At 43.8% G+C, this 17,258-nt stretch overlaps 1 protein-coding gene across 1 annotated transcript in view; it reads left to right on the forward strand.

The window, feature by feature from the left end:
* The window catches only part of PCP4 (Purkinje cell protein 4), an 85,788-nt gene extending 71,517 nt beyond the window's left edge, over nucleotides 1–14,271 (forward strand). Inside the window, exon 3 of the mRNA XM_090031635.1 lies at nucleotides 13,935–14,271. Within this exon, the coding sequence (XP_089887761.1) occupies nucleotides 13,935–14,062 (128 nt within the window). The 3' untranslated portion in view covers nucleotides 14,063–14,271. The remainder of the gene's footprint in view (nucleotides 1–13,934) is intronic.
* Nucleotides 14,272–17,258: the final 2,987 nt, after the last annotated feature.

The raw sequence follows: 17,258 nt of genomic DNA on the forward strand, positions 1-17,258 counted from the left end.
AGATGTACCCACTGTGAACACTTTGGGGCACCTAGCACACTGGGGCCTGGTCCATGACCAGAGCTTCTAGGCACTAGCTTAATAGAATGGATATTTAACATATTAATGGACCAGCTGACTAAGAATGAAAGGCAAGCTCACTTCACACATTACTGAAATGCTTGGACTTCTGAAGTAGTTGTGCAATGATGAATAACAACACTTGTACAGCAGTGAAGGAAGTAGCAAGAATTGAAGAAGTTTGAAACTGTGGAGAAAATGTAAGAAGGGACCATAACAATTCTTAGAACTTGATCAGGACTTTGAAATGTAAAGGTAAAAGTGTCATGGCACCTTGAACGGATTATATATCGTCAGAAAGACATTTGTATTACAGCTTATCCTGAGCAAGGCCCAGTACAGGGGTAGGCAAGGTTTTTTGGTCAGAGTGCCAAAACCCCCCACAATGCCTACCTTGGAAGGTGCCAGAGTGCCGGCATGCCAGAAAAACAAAATGAGGGCAGGGGGTACATGGCAGGATGCCCTGCATGTGCTCCTTGCCCCCCACCCAAAGCCCCTGCCCCCCAGCTCTGCTGCCCTGTGCCCCCCAGCCTGGGCTCTGTGGCTGGCAGATGAGTTAAGTTAGATGAGCACCTTGCCGGGGTCATCTGACCCTGGTGCTCTTTCCTGCCAAGGCAGGGGGTCGGACTGGATGATCTACCTAGGTCCCTTCCGACACTAGCTACTATGAAACTATGAAACTACCCAGAGCCGGCTGCAGCTGGAAGAGTGCAAACAGCTGCGCCAGGTTCCAGAGCCCCAGCATCAGCTCTGTACCAGTGTGTGCACCTGCGCATCAGAGTAGGTGGTTGGGGAGGGGCCTGAGGCAGTGCAACCCTGGTGTCTCCTCTGCTCCCAGCACGGAGGTGATGGCAGAGCTCCAGGGCCCAGTGCAGCTGTTTGTAGCCACCCTAGGCTCTGGGCAGCTGCAGCTCCATGCTGGTGGCAGCTGCATGGGCACCTTGGGGTGGGCTGCACTGCCCTGCTACCTGCCCTGAGGTGCGCGCACAGTCTCTGCCAGTATGGAGCTGATGCTGGAGCTATGGAGCCCGCTGCAGCTGTTTGCAGCCTGCCCGCTGCTTGCTGCAACTGCCCAGAGCCCAGGGTGGCTACAAACAGCTGTGCCAGGCTGCAGAGCTCTGCCATCACTTCTGTGCTGGGAGAGACTGGGGTTGCGCTGCCACAGGCACCTCCCCCACTGCCCGCTCCAACACGTGGGTGCACATGCCAGTACGGAGCTAATGCTGGGGCTTTGGAGCCTGGCACAGCTGTTTGGGGCCTCCCAGCTGCAGCCAGCCCTGGCTCTGGGTAGCTGCTGCCAGTCACAGAGCCCAGGCTGGGAGCAGCCTGGGCTCCAACAGCTACCCAGAGCCAGGGCTGGTTGTGGCATGCCGAGAAAAATGGCCTCACATGCCATACTTGGCACGCATGCTGGGGGTTGCCAACCTCTGGCCTAGTACCTGATGGGTGAGGACTTGGTAGGAAGAAGGAGTTCTATTCAGGTACTGATGCGATGTTAGCTAGTAAAATATGATAAGATTAAAAGTTTCAGTTGGGTGTTAAGATGTATACGTTTTATGCTGTCATCGCGTCATGAAGTGTAATCCCTATTTATGTATTCATTTATTTATTTATTAAATATTTATTACATATTTATTTGTAATCCCTATGTGTTTGAATTATGCATGTAACTTTACTCTGCCAATCCTTTGAAGATCCTATTAAAACACTCATACATATATATTATGTATATGTATAGTGACCACCTGAAACCTGAGATCCTGCTCCTGCCTTTTTTTCAAGGTAATTTGCATCGTCACAGATCCTTACAGGAGATGAGAGGCTTCATACCAGCTATGCCCAGAGGAGTTTTCCATCTGTTGACTTCTCTGTGAAATCCTGTGAAATATGAACTTTCATTTCTACCCAGGAGAATTTTTACAATCTTTTCTCCAATGCCTGATGAAGGGTGTTTGTGTTTGAAAGCTTGCAATTAAAGAATTTTTTTTTTTGCAAAAATCTTGTTGGTCTAATAAAAAATATCATCTCTACTATGAGTCCTGATTGCCTTTTCTTCTACAACCTGGATACCTGCTATATATACATTAAGCTCACATTTTAAGCCATTTAAGAGTGTATAATTGTAGCAACATTTCTTAGGTTAAAAAAAAAAAATCAGCATTAACATTTACAAACTCCAATATTTGTCCCTATACTATTGATGAAAATCAATATGTCTTTAGCTGCATTAGTTTAAGATATAATATTGTAAATTGAATTCTAGGGCTTTTCTTTTCTGTCTCATTATGTTTTACCCTGGTATACGTAATTTTATGCCACTTTGTTTATCTTGCGTCAGAAATAATATTGCTGCTCTTTCACATCATTACACCTGGAACAAAAAGATTAATCAGACATTTCGAAAGCTTCAAGCTAAAATAACATTTTTAAACTCATAAAAGAACAACCATCTTTTTGTACATCAAAATTAAGTTTTCACATTAAGATAAGAATACCACCTTCCAAAAATCAAGGTCAATCTGAGGGGCAAAAAAGAATCTGACTAATAAAGTAATCTATTTTAAATCCAATAATAACTTACAGTTTAATAGAAAGATGCTGATTTTGTCCTTCTCGTTTCTAGTGATAGTGTGGGGTTGGTGGGTGCTGTTCAGATAAAAACAGTTGTACATTTAATCAGCTCACTAATCACAGTCTTTATTTTCCTGCACACTGAGAATTCACAATTATATTAGAATTACGGGTTCTTGGATTTGATCTTCAAGTTTAGGACATGATTCTTTATATATCTTGCACCATGCAGGCATGTACTTCTTTTAGAGTTCATCAGAAGCACTACAAAAGAGAAAAAACAAAACCCTTTCACAAAACCCAGTCACAGGTTTTCCTTGAAGTTTGAAAGTCCCTAAACATATGAGGGGTGAGGATTTTTCTCAGTTATATTGTTTCATTTGGCTAGCTGTATATTTGAGAGGGACACAGACAAGCTTTGGGGTATCACTGTGCCCTTCCTCGGAGCTCTGAGAACAAAGCAGACAGCAGAGCTAAACAGGGGATAGAACAAAGGCTTGTCAAAACTCCATATGTAAATAAACACAGGCTGTAGGAGATGTTATTAGGTTGCTAGTAGACAGGAGAAACACTGTAACCTCAGGGTAACTTGATACCGGGAAGAGCAAGACCATTCAAGAGGGTAATTATCACCTGTGGAATGAAGAGAGAGAGAGGGATCACTTAGATTATAATGGGCCATGGTTATAATGGGTCATTGTCTGGTTCTTTTTGTCCAGTAAGTTAATGAATTTTTGTTCTCAGGCCCATTTTCTGAAGGTGTTTTGTAAATTTCCATTGAGCAGGACCCTGAGGTCAGAAAGGGAGTGTTTTTTTTCCCTCTGCAAGGTATTCTTCTACCTGTGGGTTGGGGTGGTGTGGGTGCTAATCCACACACTTGACAGCTGAGAGTTTGAGGCCACAGCAGAAAGGTTCATGTCACAGTCCTGTCCGGTTTCAGTTAATCTGTGAATTTTGCTAAATACCTTGTCACTGGGACATGAAAAAAGGAAAGAATCCTTCTATCTTTGTTCTAGTATCTGCTCTCCACAACATCACCCCAATGTCTGTTATTCACTACAATACTACCTAAATATTTAAGTTATTAATATTGTAAGACGAGGAAACCAAAACCAATGTACACACAAAACTAATCACCTCAAGTTCAAGGGTTATAAAGGGTTACACCAATGTATACATTCCCCTCTCTCATTTTACATTTTGAGTAGATAGAAAACCTATACCATAATTTTTTAGGTAGGACTTTCCTTCCTTTAAAATGATAATTAAGCTTTTAGTGTTGATGCATGGAATTTTAGAGTCTAATTGTGATATATGCCATTAAAAACAAGTACGTGTATGTGATAAGTAAGCTATACTCGTCTCTTATATAATCTGGATACTAAACTGTTAAAATTGCTGTCTCTGTGCTCAGAGTACCTAAAATAAAATTGTTTCTTCATGTAAGATTGATGATGTTGTGGTACGAAGGTAATAATCTCACAAAAAATTCATCCTTGTCATTAGCCCAACAAGCAAGAGGTATTAACCACTATCATAGAGGCTTTTCCTTTGACATGCTAAAGCTAGAGACCTCACAGAACTCTGGCCCTTGATGTAAATCTACCATAAAAAAGTATTGAACCAGGGACTGCACAAAAACTAATGCCTTGAAATGAGCCTTACAAGCTAAAAGTGCTCTGCTAGTGACCAGTCTTTGACATCCTGTCAGCAAGCTATTGAGCTTGTATGAACACAGAAGCCTATACTTTGATATCTATGAAGCTAAGAGATTATTCATTAACATTACAGAAAGCAGCAAGTGAATATTACTGAACTAGTGGGCTCAGGCTTTGTTTTGGTATCTTCTTATCAGCAAATTATATATGCTGGACAGGAGATAAACCAAAGGGCAAAATGTGGGAACGCACACCCATAATGTGGGAATGCTGCACACCTACATTCTCTGCTAAAGCTAGAAACAAAGGGTGCCTGTACCCATTCTTGACTTTGTCTAGATAAATATATTCTTTGGGTTTTTTACCTCTTGCAATGTACCACGATACCTCTCATCGCTATTTTGCATGTTACGGGTTTAACATTCAAAATCTGTTAATGTGCTATTACAAGTTAAAGATGTTAGAAAAAACCTCATAACAATTTTACCCTCCTAACCTTTTACTACTAAATTACCGCAGGGGGCAGTTTTGGAATGGAAACTGTCATGCTTGGTACCTTTTATTCATAAAATAAATCAAGAAATAAACAGTCAACTTGGTGGGTGGCATGGGCCTGCTTTTGGTTAATCTGGGGCGCCATGCGTGGGATGCTCAATTTGGGGGGCCAGGGATGGGTGAGGTACGACTGGTTTTGGTTGCTGCACAAAACATGCCCCCCTGCACATACACCCCCACATCCAGCCCTCAATGTGGGGGGACTAGGACCCCATGCTACCTGTGACATGCTCCCACCATCCCAATTTTCTGCCAATTAGTGCTGTATTTTTGCATGCTTACCCCCCAAAGATATACTGGCTTGGTAAATTTGGGTCAGTTCTTCCCATTTCCTTTCCTAGACTTGAGAGAGCTCAACTTCCCCAGCTTCCCTCTTATTTTCCAATGGCTGATGATATGAGGATGTATCAGGTCAGAGATTCTGTGGTGAGAAAGGCACAAAGATCTGGGTTAGCCTGGGAAGATTATATGACTTACCCTGCCAGAATTACCCTGCCATTTCCCTCTGCCCTCCTATTTGTGGAAGGGTGGAGGGGGACAGGGAGAGAGGGACACTTGTTAGGAGTAGGACTTGATCCTTAGATATTTCCAGTGTCCACACACCTGCACACTCACGTATGTCAGTGTGAGGAGGGGGTGCTATGAAGTTTTCTCTGATAAAATTATCTCCCATTACATCAGATAAGAAACATCAGTGCATCATGTGGACCTCAGCAACCATAACACCAGAAAAACATGAGCTCTTCACTTCTGTTTTTATCTACTTTAGCTATGGGTTGTGCTAGCAGAGGGCACAGGTTGGCTTAATAGGTTGGGTCAGGGTGGCATAAGTCTGTTTTGTTTGCATAGTATTGTAAGCACTGGGGGATTTGGGAAAGTGTTAACCATACATGAGGCAAAAGACCCCTGTGAAATTCCTATGAGGTATGATGACTGCACCCTGAGCTTCTTTTAATTCTTTTGCTAAGTGCTGCAATTTGGTCCTTGAAAAGCAGTGTACTATGACCCAACCTATTAAGTTCCTTTGAAAATTGACAGTAGATGAAGGAAACAGACATTCTGGCTAAGCCAAAAAGCCAGAGCATGAATTGATTAAATCTTTGCATGTTAGTTTAAGCTTCATAGATTGAACAAATAAGCAAGTGAACATACCATCACTTTTGATTCCAGAAATGCAGCCACACTCTTGAGTGGCTCAGGCTAGGAGCCAGGGGGTGCTAGAGCACACCTCCCTGCTTCACTGAAGCAGACAGCTTGGGCCAAGGCTAGCCCACCCATCCTGCCAGTGGGGGTTGTGAGGGAGATGCAAAGCATCCTGGGATGCTGGGGAACTGTGAGTTAACTTGAATCTGAATGGGATCTGGGACAGAAGTTCTGTAAACTGATTTAACTTAATTCAGTTAAGCCTGATATTGCATCCATCCAGGTTTATCTTAAACTGATTTCAACCATTCTGAAAGTGGTTTATGTGCACTGAACTTCTGGGGTGCGCCTAGACAAGTGTATGTGTGCCTCTTGTGGCATCTCAAACCAGTTTGAGATGCCACAAGAGACACCCTGAGAATGAAAAAATGTTCCCCATGCTGCATATTTGCAGTGCAGGCTCAAAATCTGGCACCTGGATTTCCAGGTATCAAATGAAAACAGCAGGGAGAAAAGCGGTGCAGGGCATGGTTCCCCACCATGTCCTGAGGCAAGCCGGGGCTTGGACCTCCAGAGATGCTCTGGCAGCTCTATGGTGCCCCCTGGTGCCCTAGCATGACCTAGGAGCTAGTCCCCAATAAGTAGGGATGGGGGGATTGAGGAGAATTGAAGGGGAGGGGTTTCCTGTGTCAGAGTGGGGGGAGGTCGGGGGAGTGGGTCCCCCTGTAGGGCCCACAGCCCCCTCCCTGCAGGGTCCCATCTCCACCCCTGCAGAGTTGAAACTCACCCCTGCAGCAGCAGCAGCTGTGGGGCGCTCAGGCCCTGCTGCTGTCAGCACTGCCGTGGTGCAGTACGGTGAGGCACTGATCGGCTCAGAGCCGGCGCCACTTGTGATGTTCCTAGTGGAACCAGCCCAGCTCGCTGTGGTGCCGCATGGGGCCATGCACTTCAGGGAGCACTGGGGCTGATCACACTGTCGCCTGGGGGCCAGTGCCACTTGCAGAAACCACGTGTCATGCCAGGCCAGGTGTTGCCTCCATGGCTAGCTCCCTTGGCTGCAGATCTGGGAGGAACTGGCCAGGGTTATTTTGCCCCAAGTGGCACAACTTGCCCCACACCAAAGTGCTTGTCCGGGCATGTGCGCTAAGGCAAAAATCCCCGACTCAGATTTGTGCCACTCCTCTTTGAGCTGCTGCAAGTGCATGTGCCTGTATGTGTGGATGTGTCCCTGTTGTGTTACAGATTTGAACTGGTTTCCAATCACTTATACTAGTTTATGTGTAATTTCTGTCCCTAGCCTCTGAGAATGAGTGATTTGGAACTGCAGTTTTATCCTGCCAAGATTATTCCTCCACTATTTACTCCTCTGAGAAAACTTTCTGGAAAGACTATTTCCCATACCACCTTGCTTTAATGCCTCACAGGACTATTTTGCATTACTGGCTCCTGCAGAAAAGCTAATATTTTCATTTTGCAGTGCTGTCATAATTCATTTTACTTTGGACTTGAAAAGTAAATCAAGAAAATAGCTGAAGGCATGATTGTGAGTAACTACACTTGTACCACATTTCTCAGGAGTTTGCTGTGAGCTTTTGGCATATAAGATTTGATTGTTTGCCTTGTTACAGGAAGAGCTACACAAGGTTTCATTATCCACCTTGTTACAGGAAGAGCTTCACAAAGTTTCATTATCCAGCTAGTATTTGGTATTGATTATGAAGCACAAGAGCAGATTATAAAGTTACCATTCTTAGGTTTCTTCTGCAAATGGAATAAATAGATCATTTATGACTCCAACTATGTGAATTGAGCTTTAGGGCTGTTATAATTGGGGAAACCACAGCTATTAATTATGTGAACATTTTACATCAGATGTCAGGGTCTCCAGCTGTGATGTCTATGGAAACAGACTAAATAAAATACCTATTACACAATGTAGATTTTTTAAAATTCTCAGTCCTTCAAGGTTTCCGATGATGACAGATCTCTTTTAGGAACAGTGTAGCCTACATCTGGGCATAAAGCTGACCTTTGAGGTCCTTTCCAGTTCTTTGGTTCTATGGCCAATGATGCTTCATGAAGCTCTCTTTCTTTTATGTAACTTTAAGCAGGAGCAAACTTCTCTATGTAAAGATATATTTGCAAGGCCAGAGCTCAGATTTTTCACTTTTGAGTTTATGTATGCCCAAGAATCTGCAAACATAAAAATGTATATTTTTACAAAACAAGTCAGGCAGTTAGACTTCTATGCACAACCAGACTCAAGATCTTTGGGAGAGCCAGGAAGATTATTCTTATGTATCATTCATGACTAGGTTGAGAGCTCCTCTGTTGATCTTTTCTTCCTGTTACTGATCATTAGAATTCTGCAAGGGAACAGTGACTTCTTGTGGCAAGCATGACTTCTATTCTCTGTCCCTGGATATAAGGGAGCTGGGAGTGGCTATCAAGATAGAAGGAAGTAGGATCTGACAGAAAACAGTTTTTCAGGTATACCTCAGAAATAGATAGGCATAGGGAGACATTTTAGGCTTTTGTTCAGATACCAGTACATCCAAAGGAGAAACATGTAGACAATAGAAGGAATGTACAGATCAGAAAATGCTAGGAAACCTCCCTGGATGCTTGTGGTACAAGAGTGGGATTTGTGGGTACTTTCCATAAAAGACAGGGCGGATGAAATAAGTCCTAATATGAGTGATCAAATGGCTGAATCAGGTTAAAAAATAGAATGAATGGGGCCAAAACTTCAGCTGGCATAAATCAGGATAATGTAGCTGACTTTATAGAAACTGTGCTGAGTTATATAAGCTAAGCATTGTCTGGCTCAGAGAGTCTAAAGAAAGATGATCACAATCATGAGACATAATAATCCTATATATTCTTCAGGAAAGAACTCAGAAGGATTTCTGCAAATTATTGTGATACCAAGTCTTTGCCACAGTGGGGAAGGATTCATTTGTGCTGAGATTTCATACAGTGTGAAAATAGCTGTCTATGTTCATCCTTCCCTGACAGCTTAACCTTTCCTATTAAAATTAATAGGAGAAAGAAATAAGTGGATGTCTTTTTCTTGGTGCAAAGCCTACGTGCTTGAGCTACAGGTATTTGTTTATAATGTTAAGTCTCCAGACTGAGTACAGAGAGAAGCCAAGCACTGGGCAAAAGCCTGGCATAGTGCAATAGCAGTGGAAAACGTTCAATGGATTGCCAATAGGAGTCTAATCAGCTTCACAGGAGATTAAAGGTTTTTGCTTAGAATTCCCAGCATAAGCACCTAGATGAAATAAGCACATTCATTGCGACTCTATACTCTTCTCACCAGAAGAATTATATTGTACCAGTGTCTATTTATCACTGGAGAGTTTCCATGGTTGCTAATTTGGAAAAAGATTTTCTTTCCATAGTTTTTATTGGTATCCATAGACAAGCTACTAATAGTTGCCAGAATACTGAAATATTTCTCTGGGGAAATCTCAAAAGAGCAATCTTCTTTTTAAATTTTTGGTTAAAAATATTTTCACTTGACTGTGGGGTAGTTTCAGAAGAAAATGAAACAAAATTCCAGGCACACAAATTAGCACAAGGAAAGGCAGGGTGTAAACTTACAGTGTGTTGCCTACTCTGCAGTAACTGCCTGTATGCATGTTATTAACCTGCGGTAAATGTGAGAAAGCGTGCCTCACTTTCAGCAAGGGATGAATTTTCTCACACAAGTAGTTGCTACAGAGGAGTTGACCTGTTGTTATTTTAAATCCTAACTTACTTCAAAGTGGGAGCGTCTACACCTGCAAATGTCCTGGGGTGGGTTAACTAACTCTAGAGTAACAAACTCTGGAGTACCAGGCAGGAGTTTACACCTGCGGGGAAGTAGCAGCATATTTGATGCTCATGGCAGTGGTTTGCTCCTGCCTCACCAGCATTACATTGGCCCCCTACAGCAGCAGGGAGAACTTTAGGTTCCCCCTGGGCGCTAGCTCAGGGGCTGGCAGGGAGCATGGGGCCAGGAGACAGCTATCTCTTGGCATGAGCTGGGATATTGCTCCCTGCTCCCAGGAGCTGCCTGCTGCCATGGTGGGCTCTGCCACCGGAGCCTGGGTGAAGAAAATGTCCCCTTGCCCTGTCAGTAGGGAGCTCCTAACTCATGCTAAGCAGTACCTTACTTGTTCCTTTGAGATCAATAATATTATTTCTGGATTTAGTGACAGAGGATGCTTAGAGACATTTGGAGAGGATAGGAGGAGGTTAGCTCATGTTAACCAATCTAACTTAGTTCACCCGATCTAACTTAGTTCACCCAGGTGTAGGCTTTAAATTTCATAGTTTCATAGTAGGTAGGGTCAGAAGGGACCTGAGCAGATCATCAAGTCTGACCCCCTGCCATGGCAGCAAAGAATGCTGGGGTCAAATGACCCCGGCTAGGTGATTATCTAACCTCCTTTTGAAGAACCCCAAGGTAGGACCAAGCACCACTTCCCTTGGAAGTTGGTTCCAGATCCTAGCTGCCCTGACTGTGAAGTAGTGCCTCCTGATATCTAGTCTGAATCTCCTCTCAGTTAACTTATTGCCGTTTTTCCTTGTTCCTCCCAGTAGTGCTCGGGGGAATAGGGACTCTCCCATAGCCTGCTGGTCTCCCTTGGCCAGTTTATAGATGGCCACCAGATCCCCCCTCAGTCTTCTCTTGTGGAGGCTGAACAGGTTTAGGTCCCGTAGCCTCTCCTCATAGGGTCTGCCCTGCTGCCCCCAGTCATGCGAGTGGCCCTCCTCTGGACACTCTCCATGCTGTCCACATCCCTCCTGAAGTGTGGACGCAGTACTCCAACTGTGGCCTGATGAATGTCATATAGAGGGGGAGAATCACCTCCTTGGATCTGCTCGTGATGCATCTGTGGATGCATGTCAAGGTGTGGTTGGCCTTCCTGACTGCATCCCCACATTGGCAACCCATGTTCATCTTGGAGTCTATAATGACTCCAAGATCCTTTTCTGCCTCTCTGCTGATGAGAAGGAAGTTCCCCAGCCTGTAGGTATGCTGCTGGTTCTTTTTCCCTAGATGCAGTACCCTGCACTTGTCACTATTTATCTCTTGTTAAGTCCATTTAAGTGCAAACTATACAGAAGTTCCAGGAAGGTTAGATCAGTCAGAAAATGGGTGACCTGATCTAACTTAACCTTACCTCCAAGGTAGTCTAACTTAGATCAGGTTGGTCATTTTTAGACTGATCTAACTTCTGTATGGTTCCCACACAGCCCCAGAGCTGGGAAAACACAGATATTGGCCCTAGCCCCAGGGTTGTACTTTATCTACCTCCTCCCTGCCACCAAGCTATTTTTAGTCTCTCCCTCACTCTTCACCCCTTGTCCCACTCCTGAGTGAACAACCCCATTCTTGGACCAGCCAGCCCTCCCCTGCTACCCTCATCCCACCAACCCTCCAATCCTGCAAGCTGCTCCCAGTGCCAGTTTTATCAGAATTCACTGGTACTGGGATCTGAGGAAGTAAGTTTTGGTGTGGGGAGGGGTGGGAGAGATGGGGATGTAGTTTTACTGAGGGGTTGTTTGTAGGAGGATGAGGAGGTCAGGGGGCTAAAAATAGCTCCTGGTCCTAGGGGGTGGTGGAAAGAGGTCTTCATCTCCTGAAGCCTTCTTGCGGACCCTACAACCCCCCCTGATTCTGCTATCCCTGCATCCCACCAACACCTTTGTGGACCCCACGTGCGCCTCCCAATTCCTGAACCACCCCCATGGACCCTGCCTGTCCCCGATCTCCCCATGGATCCTGCTTGCCCCCCCAATCCCTCCTGTGGACCCCATCTGTCCTTCCAGTCCCCCCATATATCCCTGATCCCTCTGGAGTCTGCTTGGCCTCCATTCCCCCAACCCGGCTGTTAGGCCCACCGTTCTGACTTACCTTAGATCAAGAGGCTATTTTTAACTTGATCTAACTTCCCCAAATGTCTGTACACAACCGAATGAGTGCAGGGATGAGTGAGCAGGGCTCTCAGAGTCTACACTAGGCTGGACATTTTAGTAAACAGTGGCACTTTTACATGAGATGCTTACTGCACAGTAGCCTAATAACACTGTGCAGTAGCGTGCCAGTCAAAAACTATGCTAATATGCTATTGCACAGAGTTATTAGGCTACTGCACAGTAAATGTCACAGAAGAATGTGTACTGGCGCTATTGCACAGTAACTGTAGTTACTGTGAATTTAGTTAGTATTTCATTAAGCAAGTACTAAACTAAACGTGCAGTAACTACTGTGCATTTAATGAATGTGTAGATGCACTCAGTGGAGAAGAAATGCAGAATTGTCAATCTCAACCACTTAAAACTTTTGAATCAAGCTTCAAGAATCATTAAATTTTAAGCTTTCATTTAGTGTTCTCTATATTTGGATTTTAACTTTTGTGTCTTTAGGGTTTGCATTTTCTAGATTGTGTGTGCAACTGTGAAGGCTAGAGCCTCTCTTGTGTTTTTTAAATGAAAGCTAGTATATTTCTGTGACTCCAGGGCCTAGGGCTTAAAGCAAAATTAATCAAATATTACAATACTCATAATAAAATCATGGGACCTGGCAATACTGTAGGCAGTCCTTGTTTTGCTTTAGAAGGGAGAAAGAAGGTAGGGGCTGAGGGGAGAGTGACAAGGGTAAAATAATGCAAATTACAGTCTGAGACGAGGCAAGGCAAACTGTTCAAAATAAATGGAGTCCTGAACCTGGCTTCAGCCATGCTGCATGAATGCATAAGTGGTTTGCTTATACAGAGGCCACTGCAGGACTGGTCAGGCTGCCTATACATGTGCTCATTGGTGTTCTAATTAAATTAATCAATTAATCGAGTCTGTCCCATGTTCTAATTAGAACTCTGCAGCATCACCACAGTATCATGTGTATTAAGTCCCCATGTATTTTAAAGTGGTCACAGGGTACTTGAACTAAACCTTGTCAAATGAGGTTCAGATAAAACATCCCACAGCCATTTTTAAATGTGCAGGGGCTTAATACATGTGATGGTGAGGCATTTTAATTAAAGCAGCTGCCTGGGAACCACTAATTAACCCCTTACCCCACCCCCATATACACACACCTCTGAGCACTTGTATAGGCAGTCTAAGTTTGGTAATAACAATATCAATGATAACATTGTTTATTATAGGGGGAGCTATGATTAAACTTGTGGGATTACTCACTTATCTGTTTTCACTTCATTGAGACGGATACAATCCTAAGAGTTGTCTTTTCAGTTTGTAGAAGAGTTTTTCCAGGACTGCAAGATGAATGTGGGAATGGATCACAGAATATTTGGGAAATATTTGGGAAGGCTGAAATCAATCAGAGTGAGGGCCAAGGTGGATTATTATTTCTGCCTGAATGGGGCACTCATGAGCAGCAGTGTAACCACAGTTGAGGGGGGAGGAGGTGACTGGAGCCCCAGTCCCAGGTGCCAATTTAGGGAAGTGAAAAATAGCTGTTGCAGCTCCCCTAGTTGCCATGTTGGCAGCCCAGCTGTGGCTGCTCCTCATGTGCCACCATCTCTCAGGGCACAGAACTGCCCAGTTAAGCCTCTAGCTTATGAACCACCCTCTGTCATTGATATCTCAGGCCTCTAGTCTGTGCTCTTTTGGGGTCTCCCAGTCCTTATAAAGGAGAAAGCTGTCATCCAGCCATGATATCAGAGAGATGCTTTATATACAAAGCACAATACTGATCTCATTCTTCTTTGTTCAGTTGCTTTATATGGCAGGAGAGCTTGTCACTGGTTTTGCCTTTGGAAGGATTTGGTCAGCCATGTGTGCTGAACTGGTGGCATTCAGGTTTTTTAATAACCTTTCATGAACTGAACTGGATATGTGAGAGACAGGGGAGAGAGATTTTTCATTTTATACTACAGTTGGTTATCGTGTTCTCAACTTAACATTGTTTTTTATTTTCTTGGACAGATGGTCAGAAGAAAGTTCAAGAGGATTTTGACATAGACATGGATGCACCAGAGACAGAGAGAGCTGCAGTGGCAATACAGTCTCAGTTCAGAAAATTTCAGAAGAAAAAAGCTGGGTCCCAGTCCTAGTAGCTACCTCATAGTTTAAAGTAATAGTTCTGAAGTGATCTACCATGAAATTAAGAATTAAAATTAAGATGCATGTACAGGAATTCTAAATATTTAAAATCTCATTGGCGGGTATAAAAATAACCAGCTTGTGTGTGGCTTCATCCCTGTGCTTATCTCCCATTCCACTTCTTCTGTAACTCACCATTTTACTTGATGTTGTAATAAAAAGTTAGGATGAAGTAATTAAAGTGTCTGCCTTCATCTGTCTTTTTATATTAAACCAGCAAGCACAGCATTACAAGTGAATCCAGCCCAGATGCTTGTGTTCCTCTTCGCTTAAAGCCTGGAGACATCACAGCGCCTTATGTTAAAAGATTTTTGTGGAGAGATGAGAGAACAAGCCTCTGCCCTGCTTCCCTCATTTGGAGAATTCCAGCTGCCATCCAAATGTGACAATAAAATTATTTTCCTGTAATGAGCCAAGAGTGAAAATTTGCAGGCAAAAACAGGCATCAGAGAAAAGAAAGTTTATTTTTGTATCTCAATTAAGGCAGTAATGTTGTTTAGATAAGGAAATTGTCAGGTGAGACTAGGTCCCAGAGAGCAAAACACAGTCTCATATGGATAACAGGTCAGAGTTACACCACTAGCACAAGAGGTCAACATTTCTAGAAATAGACCCTCCCCCTCTAAAATGCCTCCCCTCAAATCCTTCTAATTTTCTTACAAAGATTCATTTGTTAGAAGGAAATGCCCTTTCTCAACCTCTTTTTTTCTTTTCTGATTACAGCTGTTCAGTATTGACATAACACATTTCCCCTGGTTCTCTTCCCACCCCAGCCTTTCAGGGGAGGGCCTTAACCACCAGGTCGGGTACAGCTATTTTGTAGAGGGGTTAAAGCTGTACACCAAGAATTCAAAGTTTATTGATGAGAGAGAGTGTGCCAGCTGGTCTAGTAGTTAGGATACACAACTGGCCAGGTGTGGGGAAGTACTAGTTTTTGGTCCCTGCCTGCGGGGACTGTTTCTGTATTTTATCCAATACCCATTTAATATAATATGTGGATGTAAGCAACAGTATAAAATAGTGTCATTGCTGTCACCATCACCATGTTTTTTAAAGGAAAAAATGGTCCTAGCTGCATTTTGTACAGCCCCCAATCTTGGAGGTGACTATTAGGCATGTTCCGATCCCGCGTACTAAATGAAAACCAATGGTGGGGGGAGAGCTGCCTCTCATAGCTGAGTGATAAAAAGACTCGCCCAGGAAGCTGGAGACCTGGGTTTTAATTCCCCTCCTTTGCCTGGAAACAGATTAAGCCTGCATTTTTCAGGCTTAGCTAGTGCGGTACTCAAACCACTACACCATGGGTCAGGCATTATATAGACACCTCCTTTTAAAGATGAGCTACTGCCCATTGCATTTACTATCACATGAAGAAAGGAGATACAGGGCAGTGGGTTAGGTTCAAAGAAACTCCAGGTTAGAACCCAAATCCTACTCTCATTCAGGGAAACAGCTGTTGCCATGAGTGTTGATCATAGAAAACCCTGTCTTCTTTGGCTTCCTTTCTTCCTCTTGGTTCATATTTACTTCTCTTCAATGTCCATGAGGCCAATCTCCAAAAGAGTACTGAAACAAGATCAGTATTATGCCTGACCTGTGGTGTGGCAGTTAGAACTATGTAAAGAAATCAGACAGATGCAGATTCATATCCCCTTTGGAGGGATCCTAAGCCCTGGGTTTCCTGGCCTTAAATGTTCAGCTATTTATGGGTTTTTGGCTTCCCATATATTTCATGTCTTAGATGCTGTTATATGGCTAGAATGAATACTTGGCTGTGCATAAATTCTGCCAGAATGGAGCCTACTGCATGCTCAGTGGGTGCATCTGCACAAGACATTAATTGAGGAGTTGACTAATTAGCTCCACAGTAAACATCTCAGTGTCTACATGAGTGCCCCTGTTAGGGTGCAGAAAACTAATAAATGCTATAGCAGGGTAATACTCATAAATATAAGTAATACCCTGCCGTGGAGTTTTTTAATGCTGGCTAGCACCATGCTGAAGCACCCTCATGCCCCTGGCACAGGCAGCCCCTCTGCAACACATTGAGCCCAAATTGGAGCAGCCCTAGGCTGGCAGGCTGATCCCCTGGGCCTCCTGCCAGCTAGGGCTGGTCCAACGCAGCTCAATGTGCTGCAATCTAGGTGCATATGTAAATGACACACCTGGGAGCAATAAACTGCATAACAATAAGGCCTGGTTATTGCTGCGCATTAATGGCACATGTAGGTGCATCCCACATATGCATACTTACATTCTCACATGCCTGGGGAATAGTTACCTGGAGGTAAGTGGCTTTTTTGGCACTTATATGGCTAAAAAGCTGTCATTTAGACCAGTGGTTCTCAACCTTTTTCATATTGTGACCCATTTGTAAACATCAGGGGCCAGTCCTGACCCAGTGCCCCTCAGTCCTGACCCACTGCCCTGTGCCCCCAGCCCTCCAGTGTACAGGGCAAGGGGTGGGTGTGTGTGTGGTGGAGAGGGTATAGGAGCCCCCAAGCAGCCCCTTGAAGGCTGGAACTCTGCCAGCCTACAAGGGAAAAGCCAGTTTTCCACATTTTTCCCTTTTAAAGGAGAATCCATTTTTAGAGTTTGTTCACAACCCTTTCATATATTCTTGCAACCCACTTTCCGGTTGCAACTCACAGGTAGAGAAATGCTGATTTAGGCTATGGACATATGCATATTTGGAACCATTTTCCAAATCTCCAATTTGGAGATTCTTGCTCCAAACCACATAGCAGCTGCTACCTCTGAAGTTTTGTGTGGAGGAGTTGGAAATGAAACAATGTAATAGAACCACTCCAACTTTAAGGCTGTTTCATCCAGGGTTAAATTCCCAGCAGTTCTGCTACATTTGTTTTCTTCCAGGCTGGTCCATAAGTGGCTGCTATAACCTAGCAGCTGCAGCTATTGCATGCTCCCAAGCACAGTTCCCCTTTTAAAATGTTGTCCTTCTGAAATGGCTTCAGATGTACTTGTGTCCATACATTTAGATGTACAAAAGAAAATAGAATTCCACCCAATGTGTAGAATCTAGAAGGCACAGATACAGAAAGAGGACATCATCTAACAGCAGCATCAGGGTCATAATTCTAAAATCATAATTAGGGCTGTCAAACAATTAAAAATGATCGTGATTAG

The sequence above is a fragment of the Crocodylus siamensis genome, chromosome 1 (genome assembly GCF_052110815.1).
Source record: "Crocodylus siamensis isolate JL-2025a chromosome 1, ASM5211081v1, whole genome shotgun sequence".
In the NCBI taxonomy this organism is placed as follows: domain Eukaryota; kingdom Metazoa; phylum Chordata; order Crocodylia; family Crocodylidae; genus Crocodylus; species Crocodylus siamensis.